The 17387-nt window shown below is 33.7% G+C and overlaps 1 protein-coding gene across 7 annotated transcripts in view; it reads right to left on the bottom strand.

The window, feature by feature from the left end:
* The window catches only part of DGKB (diacylglycerol kinase beta), a 698162-nt gene that overhangs the window by 504070 nt on the left and 176705 nt on the right, over nucleotides 1-17387 (bottom strand). For 4 of the 7 annotated variants that reach the window (XM_033088916.1, XM_033088914.1, XM_033088918.1 and 1 more), the window contains exons 3-4: nucleotides 6996-7072; nucleotides 2580-2600 (exon numbers count right to left, since the gene is read on the bottom strand). In XM_033088916.1, the coding sequence (XP_032944807.1) occupies nucleotides 2580-2600; nucleotides 6996-7072 (98 nt within the window). The remainder of the gene's footprint in view (nucleotides 1-2579; nucleotides 2601-6995; nucleotides 7073-17387) is intronic. The other 3 variants (XM_033088917.1, XM_033088919.1, XM_033088920.1) reach the window with 1 other exon arrangement.

The raw sequence follows: 17387 nt of genomic DNA, 5'->3' as shown, positions 1-17387 counted from the left end.
TTGTTTAATTATGACAAAATATAATTAATTAATCTCAAATATTTATGTAAATATCTTCTCAAATTCTTGGACATGATTTCATTCTGTACTACAGTAATTCTCTGAATATCAAGGCATGGAAACTGAAGCCACATATTGACATGGAAGTTACTATATAATTATTACATAGTCAGTATCAGGTTAATAACAGAAATGTAGAAGGCACTTTATTATTTAATTTGTTGTTGTGTTTTCAAAACTGTGTTCTGGTTGTAGGTTTAATAAGAAAAGGGAGAAGACTCAAATTGTGTTTTTAGTAATAGGGAAGAGAAGCAGAAATACTGGTGAGCATGTTACTTCCATTCCTTGCTAACTGTCTGGCCTGCATTTACGCAGTTGTGGGAGGTGGGGCAAATACCACAGATACAGTAACTCCATTACAGGGACAGCATACTGGATTGTGGCCAGGCTGGGCAGGGAAGCAAATCACATGTCATGTCCTCCATTCATACCTCACGGCAGAAGGAAACTGAAGTTGGAAGAGGTATCAGTGTTATATTTCCTCACTTTACACATGAGAAAAGTGAGACTCTGAGAAAATCAAGGTCACGGAATTGGTTGGGGGTATATCTTAGATGTTCTCGCTTCCACTTTTCAAACATGTTCCAGAACTTTTGTGTGAAATCAATTGGTTGCTAAAGCGTGACAACAGCCACTGTCTCCAAACATCAATGGAATACCTATATGTCACAGATAGAGCTCATTATTTTATATAGAATTTAACCCTTTTAACAACTCAGTGAGGCCGGTACTGTCTTCATTTTATAGGTGAATAAACTGAGGCTAGGAGAAATGAAATAACTTGTCCAAGACCTGTTAATATGTGGCAGATGTGGAATTTGAACTCAGTTCAGTTGGACTCCTAAGACCACGTTTTCTCTGTTATTCTTTCCAGATGCTTCACTTAAGGGGAAAGGTTTAAATTTGCTTCTGGAAGGACAATTATAGCTTACAATAAAAGGGTGTTTATATCATTGCTAATAATTATATCAGTGTCAGTATCCTTGTTAAAGGCATTTAACATATTACAACATATTACAGTAGGCCACAGCAGTACAAAATGTAGGTTGTGAATTCCCAGGTTACTTACTACGGAATTGAAGCAACTTACTTGTCTGAATGTAAAGGGTATGCACATTAACAAAAACTGCGGTACATAATACAAAGTGCAAAGATAAGGGAAGCCCAGGGAGCTAAGAAAACACAACTCAGCCTGGGGCTAACAATCACATCTAGAGACAGGAAATGTAAAAAGAAAATCCTACACTCACAGAATACTAATAGACCAAGAACACAGAAAGGGCAACAAATTCGGAAGCCCTCATTCTTTTCTTTTCCTTTGGCTACATTCAGCTTTCCCTGTTCTATTCTGCAACTGAAATTGCTTCCCTAAGAAATAACTGTATATGGAATAAAGACTGAGCAATGGGTGTGGGGAGGAAGAAACTCATTCTGCTTACACCAATTTCAGACAGTCTCTAGTGGGGATGCAGGTTATGCAGAAAGGTATATTTGTTGACCAAAGTGTTAAACAAATGACCTTTAATAGCTAAGGCTGTTTCATAAAAGCAATCATGTTACGCTGAGGAGTTACCTCCTAATATCAAAAAGCCTATCTAGTCCCTCTTTGGGGGTCTAATAGGTTTCCGCACTCTGAAGGAGGCTAGTAAAAGTCATCACATCAATGAGTTGCCATTTCCGTCTGCCTCATTCTAGGAGATTGTAATATGTAAGGCCTCTATCTAGGTCAGTCAAGATCATCATGATGTAATCAGTCGGACTGTAACATGTTGGGGATGAAATTACAGTGCCAGCTGTCATTGAAACCACAGGGAACCTTGTGAATAAGAAGCTGCTAGTACACATCCAGTATTGTCCAAGGGGGCAGCATGATGGTTTTAGACAAGTCATGTGTACTAGTAAGATATACTCGTAGGGTGAAAGAAAATTCCACTTAGAGAACCCCAAAAATGTGTTGTAATTCTTTACATCCAACTGAACGATGGACCTAAAACTTTCTTTGCAAAAGAAACTTTACCAGGAAAGAGTGGCTGAAGTAACAGTTAGGTTACTCTTTTTTTCCCTCAGAAAGGCAAAATTCAATAGCTTTTTAGTGATATTTCCCTCACAGATTCTAATAGCATTGTAGATCAAATTTTAAAAGTCCTTATCAATTGCATTTAATGCAATCTTTAATCTCCCATTGTAAATTAGTAAAGACTTTTATTAAATAAATTATTTTATCCGAACCTGATGAAGTTTAGTGAAATTAGAAAATGAAATTCAAGAGTCAATAAAACTAAAGCCCACACTCTGGACACTTTTTGGTTCCATTATTGCATCAGGTCCTCCATCTAAGACTTTGATTTGAACAAATATCAGTCAATTATAACTCTGTAATTATTATAGGGAATCTTGCATGTTACATGAAACTTACTGGTACAGAAGTATATAGCCCAGGGATAAAGATGAGAAATGCATAGCTTATATCAGAATAAAGAAAGAAAAAACAGATTTTAATAGAAAAGAAAATGTCTTACTTGGTTAAGAATGTCTTGTTTCTGTGCATGCAAGGAAAGAAAGAATACATGTATTAATGTAAGACAATTTACGCTCATTATCTCATTATCGCTGATAATTTCACTAAAAAAGGTCAAGTTTACAGATTGATTTTAAAACATACCCTAGATCCATGGGACTCAAAATGTGGTTCCAAACACCAGCATCAGTCAACTGGGAAACTTACAGAAATACAAATTTTTGAGCCTCACTCCAGAAACAGAGAAACTAAGGGGAGCGGTGGGGGAGAAACCTGTGTTTTAAGAAAACCTCCAGGTGATTCTGACGCAAGCTAAAATTTGAGAATCACTAAGTAAATCAGTTTTTGAATGTAATAAGCAAACAGTTCTAATTCATACATGCTAAATATAATGAATAACACATACAGTATGATTAAAACATTCTAGAGAAGATTAAGGAATATGACAGTATATATAAAGACATATTAGATTATAAATACTTAATCCCTACTCCTAATGTTTCATTCTTTTAGAACATGCTTAGCCTCTCTTCATGCCTTTAAAGATAAATATATTTCCATACATAAACCGCTACTTAAGTTCTTCCCATCACTTTAGATGTAAATGGAACAATTTACAGTTGAACTTGAAATTCAGGGCAGAAAAAAAATATATATATGTATGTACATTCAATGCCAAACTGGTTCTCTCTCATTATCAAATAATACTATACTAATGAATTATTTATATCTGAATGCCCTGACTCTGTTTTACCATGGATCCTCTCACTAAGACTGGATAGCTACTACGAACTAGTTCTAATCATACTCTTAACATTATATTATTCACATAAGATTGGATGGAGACTAATAGAAATCTTATACCTTGTTAGGCATGAGTCAGTAATAATTATGGGCACTAATATGCCATACGCATTACATAGGCAATGACATTCAATGTACTATTCCACATACTACTAGGTGTGATAAAAAATATGGTAAATGTTTAAATTTTAAAAAATATTACAGTAAAAGACATCCGGCCATTAATCCCGCTCAAAATACCTCCCCCCGCCCCCCACACCAGCTTCGAACACACTTTTCCCATCGTTCTTGACACTTTCTGAAGCAGTTCTTTCATGGTTATTTTGAATTTATGGAAGAGCCAGAAGTCGCACAGTGCTAGATCTGGTGAATGAGGTGGATGAGGACACACCATGATGTTTTTATTTGACAGAAATTGCTGTACCAGAAGCCATGTGTGACACGGAGGATTGTCATGATAGAGGATGAACTAAAGAAGCTCACGAAAAGGGACTTCCAGAATTGCTTCAGAAAGAGGTAAGAATGATGGGATAAGCGAGTGGGAGTATTTTGAGAGAGATGCATGAGAATGTGTCTTTTGCTGTAATAATTTTTTTTAAAACATGCATTGTATCTTTTGATCACCCCTCATACATGGAATGGAATTGCCTATCTGAAACACCTTTCCATTCCCCTATTCTTCTCATCTCTCAAGACCTTCCTTCTCATTCTATGGCCTAATCAATGAAGTGAAGAGGAAGCGTATCAGTCTTAACCTGGGATTCCAGATAAATAGGTTTTAATTATGGTTATTGTCATGAACTTAGCTAGTTAATATTGGAAGTCATTTTATTTTTCTTAAAATGAGTTCTTTTTAAAAAAGACTATAATCTTATTTATTTAGGAATCTCAAGACTTTTTAAAACTTTGTATTCTTAAAGAATCTTTAAAGCCATTGTTTAGATTTATATTTTATGATTCTTTTGTTTCTTCAAAGAATGATTATCAAATGATTGTTAAAAGACAGGAATTAAAAATAAATGAATCACTCATACATTACACTTCATATATCTTCTCAATTAAAATAAACTTAAACAGGGCACATTATCATAGGATTAAGTTTTTATATATATAGTACTTCCAAATTCAGTAATTCAAGTGAATGATAAAAAAAATAATGCATCTACATTTAAGCAGCTATATTTTATAAGGGGAGAGTGAATTAAGAGATATTTAGATGGTTCTCTCTTTGTAAATATGGATAATTACATGTATAATACAAGCCATGTCCATTTGAGAAAACAAAAGATTAGTTATTTATTCTAAAGGCAGACTGGATTAATTATTTTAATAATAATATTTATTATAATAATGTTTATAACACTTATATATAAGATATATAATATTATAATATTTATAATATTCATAATGATAAAAGTTAATTATTTTTAATTGAGTATTATTAAGTAGTCATCAATACCAAACAACTTTGGGCTCAACTTGACCAGTCAAAAGAGAGTGAGAACTTCACATGTGAGTTGACAGTATGATTCTTTACAATTTTTTTTATGAATTCTTTATTAATTCTTTCATACTATTAGAGTAACCTTTTACAAATTGGATGAAGTCATGTACTGAAGAGAACCTAAAGGTCTTAAAGATTTTTTTTCTCTCAACATTGAATATTCCTAATTATTTCCTATCGTCTTTCATGAAATAGAAACTGGTATTTAAAAGAGTCATATAAACTTATTTTTTTTCTCCTGAAGGGAAATTACAATACCAGCATTAACAGTAGAGAGTGGTTTCACTCTTAAATTAGAATTACTTTTTGGTCATAATGAGATTTCCCTTCTTCTTTTTTTTGTTTTTCAACTGTTTTTTGTTGTTGTTTTGTTTGTTTTTTTATATGCATTTCAAGAGCAGATCTGTGCATTTGTGGGGAGATGTTTCATTATTGAAAAGGCTGACATCATATGTGTGTCTAACAATGAATCTAGTAATTACCTCAATAAATCCAGTATACAGTGACAGATAATCCTCATTAAATATGTAACATCAGTAAGACTAAGTCTTGAGAGTCCTTTAAATAAGAAATCATTGAACCAAAAAGGCTACTATGCAAACAACATCACATTCCAACTGAATTTATAGCCAGCAGGTATCTTTAGGGAAAAAAAGCTGTTTTTGTCTCTGTATATAGATTAGAAGACATGCATATTTTCAAGTATGGTTGGGAAAGCAAATATTAATTCCATTTTGGGGTTTTTATAGCAATTCAGTAAAGTTGACAGATTTAACTTTCCCATTCTGCTTTCCTGGTCTTCGAGGTTTTCAATTCTACAAATTTCTCTGTCAATGTTTTTTTTCTCTCACTCTATAGCATCTAGGAAAATAAAATGTGAAGAAAATGTAGGCCAGATATCTGGTTTCTCTCCCCCGCCCCAATATCCTAACATAGGAAAATGGGAATGGCTTTAAATTGCCTTATTTTCTCCATAATTTGTAGGCCCTAAATATTAACTTAATTAAAAAGATAAATCTAGGTTAAAGAGTTTTAAAACGTCCAGTAATGCATCATAACCTAGACATACTAAAAAATATGACACGAAAAAAGCTAATTATTAGAAATACTGAAAGGAAATTATAAAACAATATGAACATTTCAAGACTGGAAATTAGAGATTGGGTTTAGACTAAAATGTATGTTTTATAAATCCCAGAAAAGTAAAATACTGAAGGATAACTAAGAACTGTGCTCCTTTAAACACTCAAAACCATAATGACATGACAACAAAAACAAATCACATTTTAATCAGCAAACAAATCTCTGTAGATGGCTAAATAATACATTCAGACAAAAAGGGTATTTTGCAAGGGAAAGTTTGTGTTAATTCTTGTAAACCTAGCTTTGGTGAAGCAGCAAAAAGACTCACAGTAATGATGATCAAATATTTAAAATGTAACATCTCTCCGCTGACATTAAACAAGAGGTTATTTAACAAATAATTAGGAAAGGAAAGGCACTCATTCAAGCACGGTGTTCAAAAGCAACTGAGAGGACATGACATTTTTTATAGGGACAGAATTTCAGGGACTCTTATACTAACTGAGAAGTGGCAAAAACAAGACAGGGAGAAGAAATCCCTCTCTTTTTGTCCAAGCTGGCTCTTTAAATTAATAGTTCAGTTATAGCCATCACCAAATCTTTCTTCTGTCAAGGGAATAATTCCCTGAAAGTAGTAAACTCCTGGCCCCACATCAATGTTAATTTGGGATTTAAATTTGTAGGTCATAGAGTGAGACTAAGGCACACTTTCTCGCCCCTTCTATCTAATCCTTTTTCTTAACATCTAGGAAAAGAACCAAAAACTATACAGTAGATAATCAATACTCTTTCAAGCACAGAACATAGAAATGTTATTTTCATTAACAAAATGTTTTTAGATTAAAAAAAGGTAAGTACAACATTTAATATAGCTTCCAGAATATAATTTTGTTATGAATTTAATTTTGTTTATATTGCCGTATATGGTTTAACATATATGTATTCATTCCCCCAAGAACAATTGATTAAGAAATCCCTCCCCCAAGCACTTATAGGAAACTGATACAAAGAAAAAAGAAGATTTACCCCTTCGGGATTATACTTTGCAAGCACACCATTACCATGGAATTCTTCAAGAACGTCCTTTAATTTCTTTGTAGAATCTGTAAGAAGTAGAAAACACACAAATTATTTATATATGCCTGCTGTGGTTATGTATCCCAGTCCAGAAACAAAGACCTCTTAAAATATAATCACCAACAGATACTAAATGTTCAAATAAACATGTAAAGTGTTCTTTGACAGTTTTAAAAGGCTATTTAATTGCAAAAAAGACAATCACATAAAAAAGAAAGGAACAGAAAAAAAGTATATTTTGCCCAAGTGTATTGTCCAAGAATAGGACCATTGCCTATGTATTATATAAATTGAGGAGCCAATAAATGAATAGGTAGTGTGTTTTTTTTTCCCTTTATCTTGATAACATCTAAAGGAATGAAATAAGTTTAGTTTAAAAATAAAAAAATAAAAGTGGTACTTTTGTTGAACTTTATAATTTATACAGTGCATCTTTCATATAGTGCTCCATTAACTAAATAAGAAGCCTACTGAATAAACAAGAAAAATAAAATGTGTAGCTAAGCCTCAGTGGTGAATCCACTCAGAGAAAAGCTGTACATTTTACTATTTTGCAGGTAGTACTTTAAGAGAGCATTTTCTAAATACAGAGAGGGTGCCATAAAAACGTATACACATTTTAATGAAGGCAAAAACTGTATTAAAATTGTAATACTCAATATATACTGATAACAAAAGATGAATATAAGACACGTTTGACTTCTGCATTTATAAGAAGTGCTCAAAGTGGTTACCATCAGTGTAATTTTAATATAGTTTTTTCCTCTCTTAAAATGCATACACATTTTTTGGTACCCTCTGCATACATAAATCTTAAACTAAAGCTTATTTTAATTCAATTAAGAAACAAAGTTTAGACATACATTACCAAAAGTATTTAAAAATTTTTTTTCAAATTTTAAATAAATTTTAGGACCTTCATCATATTAACAAAAGAATCTTGAGTTAATATGGGAAATAATGTCATGAGAGAACATAAATTATTATTAAACTTTAAAAATTATATATAAATATAAATATATGTATTTAATTTACTAAAATGCTCTCGTAATTGTCAAAATATAACTTTTTGACCAAGAAGTCTCAGAATTATAATATAATTAAGTTAGAGGAAACCTATAGCTAACCAATATTTATATGTCATCTAAATAGTCAAGCTTGAATAACAGTGATAAAACAAGTTTGAAATTAAAATGTGAGAAATAAGCAAAAGATGTTCAGTTTTCCATTAAGGAACAGGGCATAGATATTGATTCCTAGAATTTGAATATAATCCTTCCTGTCTTTCCCCAAGATTTAATGATATTTTAATCACCATGAACTATTTCCCAGTTCCAAAAAAACTAATTTACAAATGACGTTTTGAAACACCCTTCAGAAAATTCACTCAGATGCCCATCGAATGCATCATGACAACCTATATTTTGTGAATTATACTTTCATTTGAATTAAACATTTTGTTTCTTTATTGTAAATTCTGTGGGGTTTTATACATGACTGTATTTTTTTATTGTGACAAAATTCATACAACATAAATTCACCACTTTAACCATTTTAAAGCGCACGATTCTCTGTCTTTTTAGTATATTCACAATGCTGTGCAACCATCACCATTATCTAATTCCAGAACAGTATTATCACACACAATCCCTCTACCCCCAAAAAACCCTATATTCTTGTCATGTCACACAAATAGAATCATACAAAGTGTTGCCTTTGTGTTTGGTTTCTTTCACTTAGTGCAGTGCACTTAAAGGTTCCAGTTTTCCCTACTATCCCAAAGTAGAGTGTTCCTAAGATACAAAATCTTTTGTAAGTCAAAATGGTTGTAAAACATAGAAACAGCTACTGTGTATTTAAAAGTGAAAATCCTCCTCAGATCTTTTCTGGTTAGTAAAAGCAGGTACTAATGTAGGTCTTTCATAACGTGAACTTTGTAAAGCATGGATTCCTGTGCTATGTTGCAGTGTGCATCAGTACTTCATTCCTTTTCATAGTAAAAAAAATATATATATATATATTACATTTTATGGATATACCACATTTTGTTTATCCATTTATCAGCTGATATAAATTTGAGTTGTCTCCATATTTTGGTTATTATGAAAACTGCTGCTATGAACATTCAAGTGTACATATTTCTATGCAAATATATTCTTTGGATTTATCTAAGATGAGAATTGCTATGTCATATGGTAACTCTCTTTTTAACAATTTGAATACCTGCCAAACAGATTTTCATAGGGCTGTACTAGCTTATATTCCTACTGGCAATATATGAGGGTTTCAATTTCTCCATAATTTTGCGGACACTTGTTATTTTCTAGTTTGTTGTTGTTATTATTATTATTATTATTATTATTGCCATCCTAGTGGATATGAACGGTTTTGATTGGCATTTGATTAGTCATTTGCTAATGACAAATGATGTTGTAAATCTTTCCATGTGTTCAGTGGCCATTTGTGTATCTTCTACGAAGAAATGTCTATTCAAATTTTTTGATCATTTTTTAATTGGGTGTTTGTCTTGTTATTGAGATCCTCTAGTGTGTGTGTGTGTGTGTGTGTGTGTGTGTGTGTGTGTGTACACTTGTGTGCATGCTATAACATGCTTGAAGCCTGTACCGTTTCTGATACATTTCTTTTTTGGTAAATATTTTGCTAACACTTTCAATACTGTGATTATTGTTAATATGTTATGCTGTGTCCCTTGCAGGTTGCCTTAGAGAGGAAAATGTACATTTTCATTGTTGCACAGCATTCAAATTTATTACAAAGCTGAAACAACAGAACTGCAATAAATATTGAGATGGAATTGATCAGAGGTATCCCTACATTACAACACATTTTAAAATAATAGCTTCAACATATACCTTGGCTTGGCAGAAACTCTCACTACTTCAGAGACCTGGCTGCATGTTAAAAAAGAAATGAAGCTGGTCCCTATTCCCAAATCCTTCTTTGTGGATGATAAGGCACCACTCTAAGTTGGCAGAATATCTTTTACTTTCTCTTGTTGATAGATGTAGATGCAGACTACTTTGTATATATCTCCCAATACATGAACATCTATAGATGCATAAATTCTGGGATAATATATCTGAATAGACTATGATTATTTTAACCGTATGTTAGACCCGTGATAAATGGGAGGAAGGGGAAAAAAAGGTTTCTTTTACATAGGACTTCCATAGAACTTTAGAGATACTGCCTGGAGATGAGCTTTTCATTTCAGGTTTCTATAGGAGTAAAAAATACATTCAGTTATCATTTATAAATGCCCAGAGAAGACAGCAACCCCTAAAATTGATATTCATGTCATTTTTAGTGGTTTATTGGTTATAGTTATACTGGCATATTCTTAGTGGGGTGACCACTAGGAACAAATAAATAAAGAGCCAAAATCTCTCTATGTGTGACTGCCATTTCCATGAACTGAGGCTCAGTGATGATCTTCGTCTGAGACAATTTAAGGGTTACTAATTCATATTCAGATGAATCACCATCAAGCCAACTTGCTCCTTTTCCAGTCTCAAGTTCCATTTTTAATATTTTGACATCTGAAGTTTACACATGATGCAATCCCCACTTTACAATATAGTTTAGAAACTGGAACATTACCTTGTTACTCTATTCCCAACCCAATAACCTTTCTACGGTAGGGTCCCATCTCTCTAATATTGATGCCTTGACTTGTCTAGTTAATCATCTATAGATGGAGATTTTGGAATGGAACACCAGAGGGTGTCCTATATCCTGCCTGGGCCTCATAGCCTTTAAACAGAATCCCCGTACATTAACTGCCTACCTATCTGCTTAGATTCCCAACTTGCACTCAATTGTGAAATTCTTTCTGCTGTGTTCTACTTACCTTCATAGGAGGACACTCGTTTACTTATTTTGCAACTCAGCTGCTTATCTGGATTTGTCCCTATTACCTATCACCATAAACATTCCTCTCTTTTTGACTGCTATGCCAACTCTAACTCATGTTAGTTCAAAACAACACTGCAGCAGTGGAGAGGACCAAGCATGCGTGACTAGATCTGACCTGTCCTCTAGTACAAGACAGATACCAAGGAAGTGACGCCTGGATGAATAGGTAGTAGGTCAGAGAAAGACATAGTCTCAGTCACATTTCAGCTACTATTGGAGCCTCAAGTACAAGAGCACAGTGACAGATTCTGGGCTGAGCGATGCTGAGAAATCCGGGCAAGTAGCCAGACAGGCAGGCAGGCAGCTGTGAGCTGGGAGATCAATTCACAGTTAATACATATCTGTAATGGAACAAAGGTCTGGCATCCAAAAAGATTGACAACTTAAGTGCTGGGCAGCCAGGTTCAAACAGCTGGTTTAATCCTTGGGATAAGGGATCAGGACAGATGCTTAGCACAAAATATTGGATCTCCTAGAAAGCAAAGGAGGGTTGTGACTTGAGGCAATTATGAAATACAGGGCTAATTCCAGAGGCACTGATGTTTGGCTTGGCTAATAGGGCAGAGGACTTGGAGAACAGTGAATACCAATCGTTGCCCTCTGACTGGTGTATTAGTCTCACTGAGAAGTAGTTTAATTTTAACCTCAACAGAGAAGACGGGGTCATTTTAGTCTGTGTTTTCCATCACCGTAAGAATCATCTAAGAACGAAGGTGATACTGAACCTAAAAGTGGAAGTCATTTTGTTCATCAAACACCTTTTTATATGCTAGGATGGAGGAAATGTATATGGGGACTAATACAGTAGATTTTCGCCCAGGGCTTGTCTTTCTAGCACCTGCTCTAGTGTATGAGTCATTCCGGAGGGCCCCTAAAAAGTCTATTCCCTGTGAATCCTTTCATGTTTGGTTGAGTCACATAATATACAACGCCATGAGAGTTAAACTAGGTACATTTTAGGAACGTACCATTAGGAATGTTCTGATTTTCACATGATATTCAAGGAAAATTTAATTATTTTTACATAATTCAGAAATTAAAAAAAATCAGTAAGTATATTTGACAATGTTTAGAAAATAGAAAACTCAAACTAATGGATCCTAAAAATGCTACATGAAAAATGAAACACTTTTAGTTTACGTCACATCTCTTTGGGTGTCTGCTGCATCGTAAATGAGCTAGCTTCCTTTGTGATTTCACTGTCTCTTTATTCCAAAAATTCAACACACACTTGTCAGATTAATCAAAAAGGTCCCGTGGAGTAATGGAAAGATTTAAAGCCAGATATATTTGGATTTGAGTCATGGTTCCAAAATTCTTGGCTGAATATCTCTGGGCATATTTTTAACCTCTTTGTGGTTCAGTTTTCTAATACCTAAAATTGGAATAATGATATGGACCATCCAACAGCATCTTGCAAAATGTCTGGTACCCAATAAATTCCTGGTCCTTTCTTTCATCCTAAACATGACTTCAAACATATCATCATTCAACAGTTTTCTGTTGTCTTTGGATTAAAGCACAAAATCCTCCTCTTGCCATCATGGTTGTGTCAGAAGATGATCCAAGCCTACCTACCAATAATTGTTTTCTATGCCTTCCTTATTTACATTTCAATATCCAGCCATCCAGTTCCCAAGGTATCTCACGATTTTAGAGCCCTTCCTTTGCTCATGATGTTCTTTTTTGACCACGATTCCCTTTATTGTCAAATGAAGTTCAAGCTTAATGTATGTCATAGCTTACCTGACATTCTGTCCACCTTCAGGACCTCCTTCAACCACAGTAGATAACAACTTACTCCACTTCCTCTCCATGGAACTCCCCATAATAATTCTTTCTTGGAATCCACACGTGATTTATACACTGAGTACTATTAACACTATTAATTAAAGTTTGCAAATGTCAAGTGATTTAGAGTTTGCAAAGTGTTTTCTCTTATCATTTAATTTAAAATTCACAATCACCTGTGACTTTATCAAACTTCCTCTCCATTTAACACATGAAGAAGTCAAGGTTAAAGTAATCACTGATTAAAAATCAGACAGCTAAAAGGGGTTGAAGTAGTGACCAAACTCTTGCATATGATTCAAACCTGTTCTCTGTACTTGGAACCAATATAAGTTTCCATTACAGCCTAGGCATCTACTTTGGAGTCCATGACTTTGTTAATTTAGTTCACGAAATTTTATTACCTATTTTTCTAGTACATGGAAATACTCTATTTCTTTTTTACCAACTTAAATTAACAGATAAAAACATATCTTCTATATACACAAGAAATACAACCAAAAATTCATATGGATATTATTTAAAGTTTTTAATGCATTTTATTTTATTTTTGTTCAGGTTTATGTTTCTCTTTGATAATGGAATTAGAATACATGTATGTACATGTGCTGTTCTTTTTGAAAACTTTAAAATATATCCAAATTTTACATAATATATATTTCATACAGTTATTATAAGAATGCATCTTCAATAAACATTAAAATTGTTTATGCTGCATTGTAAGGGAAAAGCATATAGAAAAGACAGGACTATTGAACGAACATTAAAAAAAAAAATTCTGCAAATAGTACATTCTCACTATGCCTCATGAGAAAACCCTTTTTGTTTGTTCCAAAGTAAATATATTTTTAAAAGCAAGGCCAGTAGTTTTACTGTCCAAATAGTAGTCATAGTGGCTGTGAGAAGATGATCAGATCCCACTGTTAACACCAAGACTGTCTAACTTATAAAAAACACTTGTCATTTTTATAAATGACAAGTTTTTGAAGAATGGATTGTAGGTTAATAATCTAGTCCTTTATTTGCCAATGTAGACAGTGCCATGAGTCCCTGTTTCAGTGAGGATTTCCAGAGAGAAATGAAGGCTCTGACACTGTGAAAGAGGCCGCCAACGTCTTAAATCCTTAAATCTTAGTATTACATCTTTGGAAAAGTCATCTTTGGTTCTCTCAACACAGTGCTTAGAAAAGTTTCCTTCACAATGCAGGCTTCCCCCTAGTTTTTTCCCCTTATCACAAAGGATATTAGTGGCACAGAAATATTTCCCTGTGTCCAGCCAAAGCATGTTTTCAGTGGCTGTTTTAACTCTGTAGTAAATGGGGTTCTGTAGCTATTACTGTTTAAAGAGAATAATTTTCAAATTTAAATATTGAGCTAGCAATATAAAATAATATTGAATGTCAACTATACATTAAAAAATATACAGTCACGGGATGTAAAGTACAGCATAGAGAACATAGTCAATGGTATTGTAATAGCTATGTATGAAGTCAGATGGGTAGTAGACTTGTTGGGGTTATCACTCTGTGAGGGGTGTAAATGTCTAATCAGTATGTTGTTTTGTACACCTGAAACTTATGACATTCATTAATTCATTAATTAATACTGAGCTAGCATTAATGTGCATATAACATATTAGTATTCAGTACTAAGTTAAATTTGATCATTAAAGTTTCCCTTAGTAAGATAGTATTTAAAATTAGCAAAAGAGTTTTATCCTTGTCTAACCCAAACTGTTTTGTGTCTAACCCAGTGGTACTCAAACCTGGATCCATTTTATTATTATCTGGATAGCTGTAATGAAGATTGCATCACTGTGGGTGCAATCCAGGCTGGGGATTGGATCCAGGCTGGGGATTGTTAAAAAGCTTCTCGACTGATTAATATATGTAGCTAAGGTTGAAGTTTTCACTTTTCTAATCCTTAAAGAGAGGCACAAAGAAATTGAAAGTTAATCAGCATTTTTTTTTCTGCTCATTGTGTGTGTGTGCGCGTGTGTGTGTGTGTGTGTGTGTGTGTGTTTGGATGTTGTTCATGGGGCTTATTAGGGGAAAAAAAAACACTGATTAGAACATTTTATTCAAAAATATATTTACCCTGAACTCAGGTCACAATAGCAAAAAACCAGTATTTTGGAAATTCAGAATATCCAGAAACTGATATAGCTATTAATGCATTTCCCCAGGTGATATTAAAATATGTTCTATTTAAATTTTAGTCAGCAGCAGAAAAGAAACACCTTCAGCACTATAGAATATTTGGAGAACTAGTCACCAAGAGTCAGAAGTTTATATCTACTTGTGTGAAAATTATAATAAAAGTACAAAGGGATTGTAAGAGAAATATAGAACTCTTGTTAAAAATAATAAGAGTCATCTTGTAGCAATTTATATGCTCACTGAAATCTATACAGCTGGATTTTTAAATATTTTAAAAATAATAGTCTAATGATAGAGCCACATTAGAAAGCTTGGGCGGGGTAAAGGGGGGGCGGGAAACCTCTTACGCTGTTCTGATGCAAGCTTCCTCTCTACAAGTTCCTGTTATGCTCTTGGGATCATAGTTAACTTGAAAAGATGATGGCCATACTATGTTAGAGAAATGTGCAGAGCAATATACATTGCACTGACTGTTTCTATTTATCTGGAAAGACAACCATTTAATTGCAGAATAACTGCTGATTTGTGACTATGAAAAAAATTTTCCTTTTGATATTATTTGCTAATAACCCTCTTAAACAAATATTCCTTAAAATGCTTTCCTGCGTGTGCTGTTCCGACTTTTTGATGTGCACATCTAGTCCAATAATTACAAATACTTATTCGGAAGAGTGATTGTTTAGATAGACAAAATATCTGATAACTTTCTTAGCAAACCTATGCCCGCCAGACACTATCCTAGGAACTAATTTACATTTTATACAGATTTGATTGTGTAGAAAATTTATTAAGAAAACATACACTTGCATCTGAGGCACTAATCTATCTAGTAACTAAAAATGGATATTGAAAACATAATTTTAATTAAAAAATATAATCGGTGATTAAAATGGTGGGTGTGATGTAGTGGTGTACTGGTAAATGTTTAAAGGTTGAGGGTGCAGAGTGCTGACTTGTAGTGTTTGCTGAATGACCAACTGTAAACATTCTCATCATGGTTATTTCAAGCCTCCAGCATGACATCATGAATGTGGAGTTGGGAAGAGATGCTAACATTTGACTCACGGAAGTAGTAATTAATCAACATAGAATTTTGTGTACCTTAGGGGGAATAAAGGGGTCTTACAAAAAAAATAAAGAGCAGAAACAAAATTCTCCAGTTGTGACTGACAATCAATCATTCTTTCAAATACTTGAGAGTATTAACTTTAGAACAAATACTGTTCCAAGTACTTGGAATATATCATTGCACAAAAGAGAAAATATTCTTGAGCATGTGTTTTGTAGTGTAGTGAAAGAGAAAATAAACATAATAAATAAATGTAGTATATTAAAAGATTTCAACTGCTATGGAAAAATATAGTACAAGCTAAAGGGGATTATTAGCTTGCAGGCCAGTTTGCAATTTTAAATAGCAAGGTTAAAGTAGACTTCTATAAAAAAGTGACATTTGGGCAAAACTTTGAATCTGATTTACGTTTTCAAAGAAGCACTCTGTTCATATAAATCTGATGAAATCTGAATAAACTCTGTGGATTATGCCAATGCCTATGTTCTGGTTTCAATAGTATTTTGTAAATTGTAGTTTTGCAAGATGTAACCATCTGTAACTGGGACATGGGGCCTCCCTGGTCATATGTTTTTTTAAATAAATTCCTGTGAATATCATTATTTCAAAAGAGTTTTAAAAGAAATACTTGGACTATTGTATTGAAAATAGACTGTAGAAGACAAAGATAAAAGCCGGGAAATAATTATGGAATTATTACATTAATTCAGTGTAGAGATTTGATGACTTTTCATGACGGTGTTAGTGTTAGAGCACAAAAGATGGATCATTTTGAAAGTGGAGCCAAATGTTTTCCCAATGGATTAGATACAGGCTGTGAAAGTGAAGAGTCAAGAATGATCGCAAAATTTTATGTTTGAGCAATTAGAGAGATGAAGTTGCCACAAGAGGAACAGAGAACACTGCAGATGGAGCAAGTTTGGGATGGAGAGTTCTCAATTTTCATTTCAGGCATTTTATATTTAAGAAATCTATTAGACGTCCAAGTGTAGCCTGAGGAGAGCAATTACATATGAGTGTGGAATTTAGGAGAGGCTCTGGGTTAAAGAACTCAATTTGAGTGTTATTGGTGTAAATGATGTTTAAAGCCATAGAACTATGCAATATCACGTGGAGAGTGAACTTAGAAAAGATACCAAACACTGAGAGACCAGAGGCAGTTATTTGGAAGTTCAGGTGCTGGGAAAAGAGGAGGAATCTGCAAGGAGACAAAGGATGAGTATCTGGCATAAAAGAAAGAAAACCAGGAGAAGCAATGTGTCACGAGAGCAGAGTGTCATGTAAGCTGAGGAGCAGAACTTGACTGTCGGAGTTAGCGAGAAGAAAGTCATTCACATCCCTGTTTAAAACTGTTTCACTTCAGTAGTTGGGATAAAAGCCCAATCG

This window comes from Rhinolophus ferrumequinum, chromosome 20 (assembly GCF_004115265.2).
Source record: "Rhinolophus ferrumequinum isolate MPI-CBG mRhiFer1 chromosome 20, mRhiFer1_v1.p, whole genome shotgun sequence".
Taxonomy (NCBI): domain Eukaryota; kingdom Metazoa; phylum Chordata; class Mammalia; order Chiroptera; family Rhinolophidae; genus Rhinolophus; species Rhinolophus ferrumequinum.
This window is presented reverse-complemented; position numbering and strand designations above follow the sequence as displayed.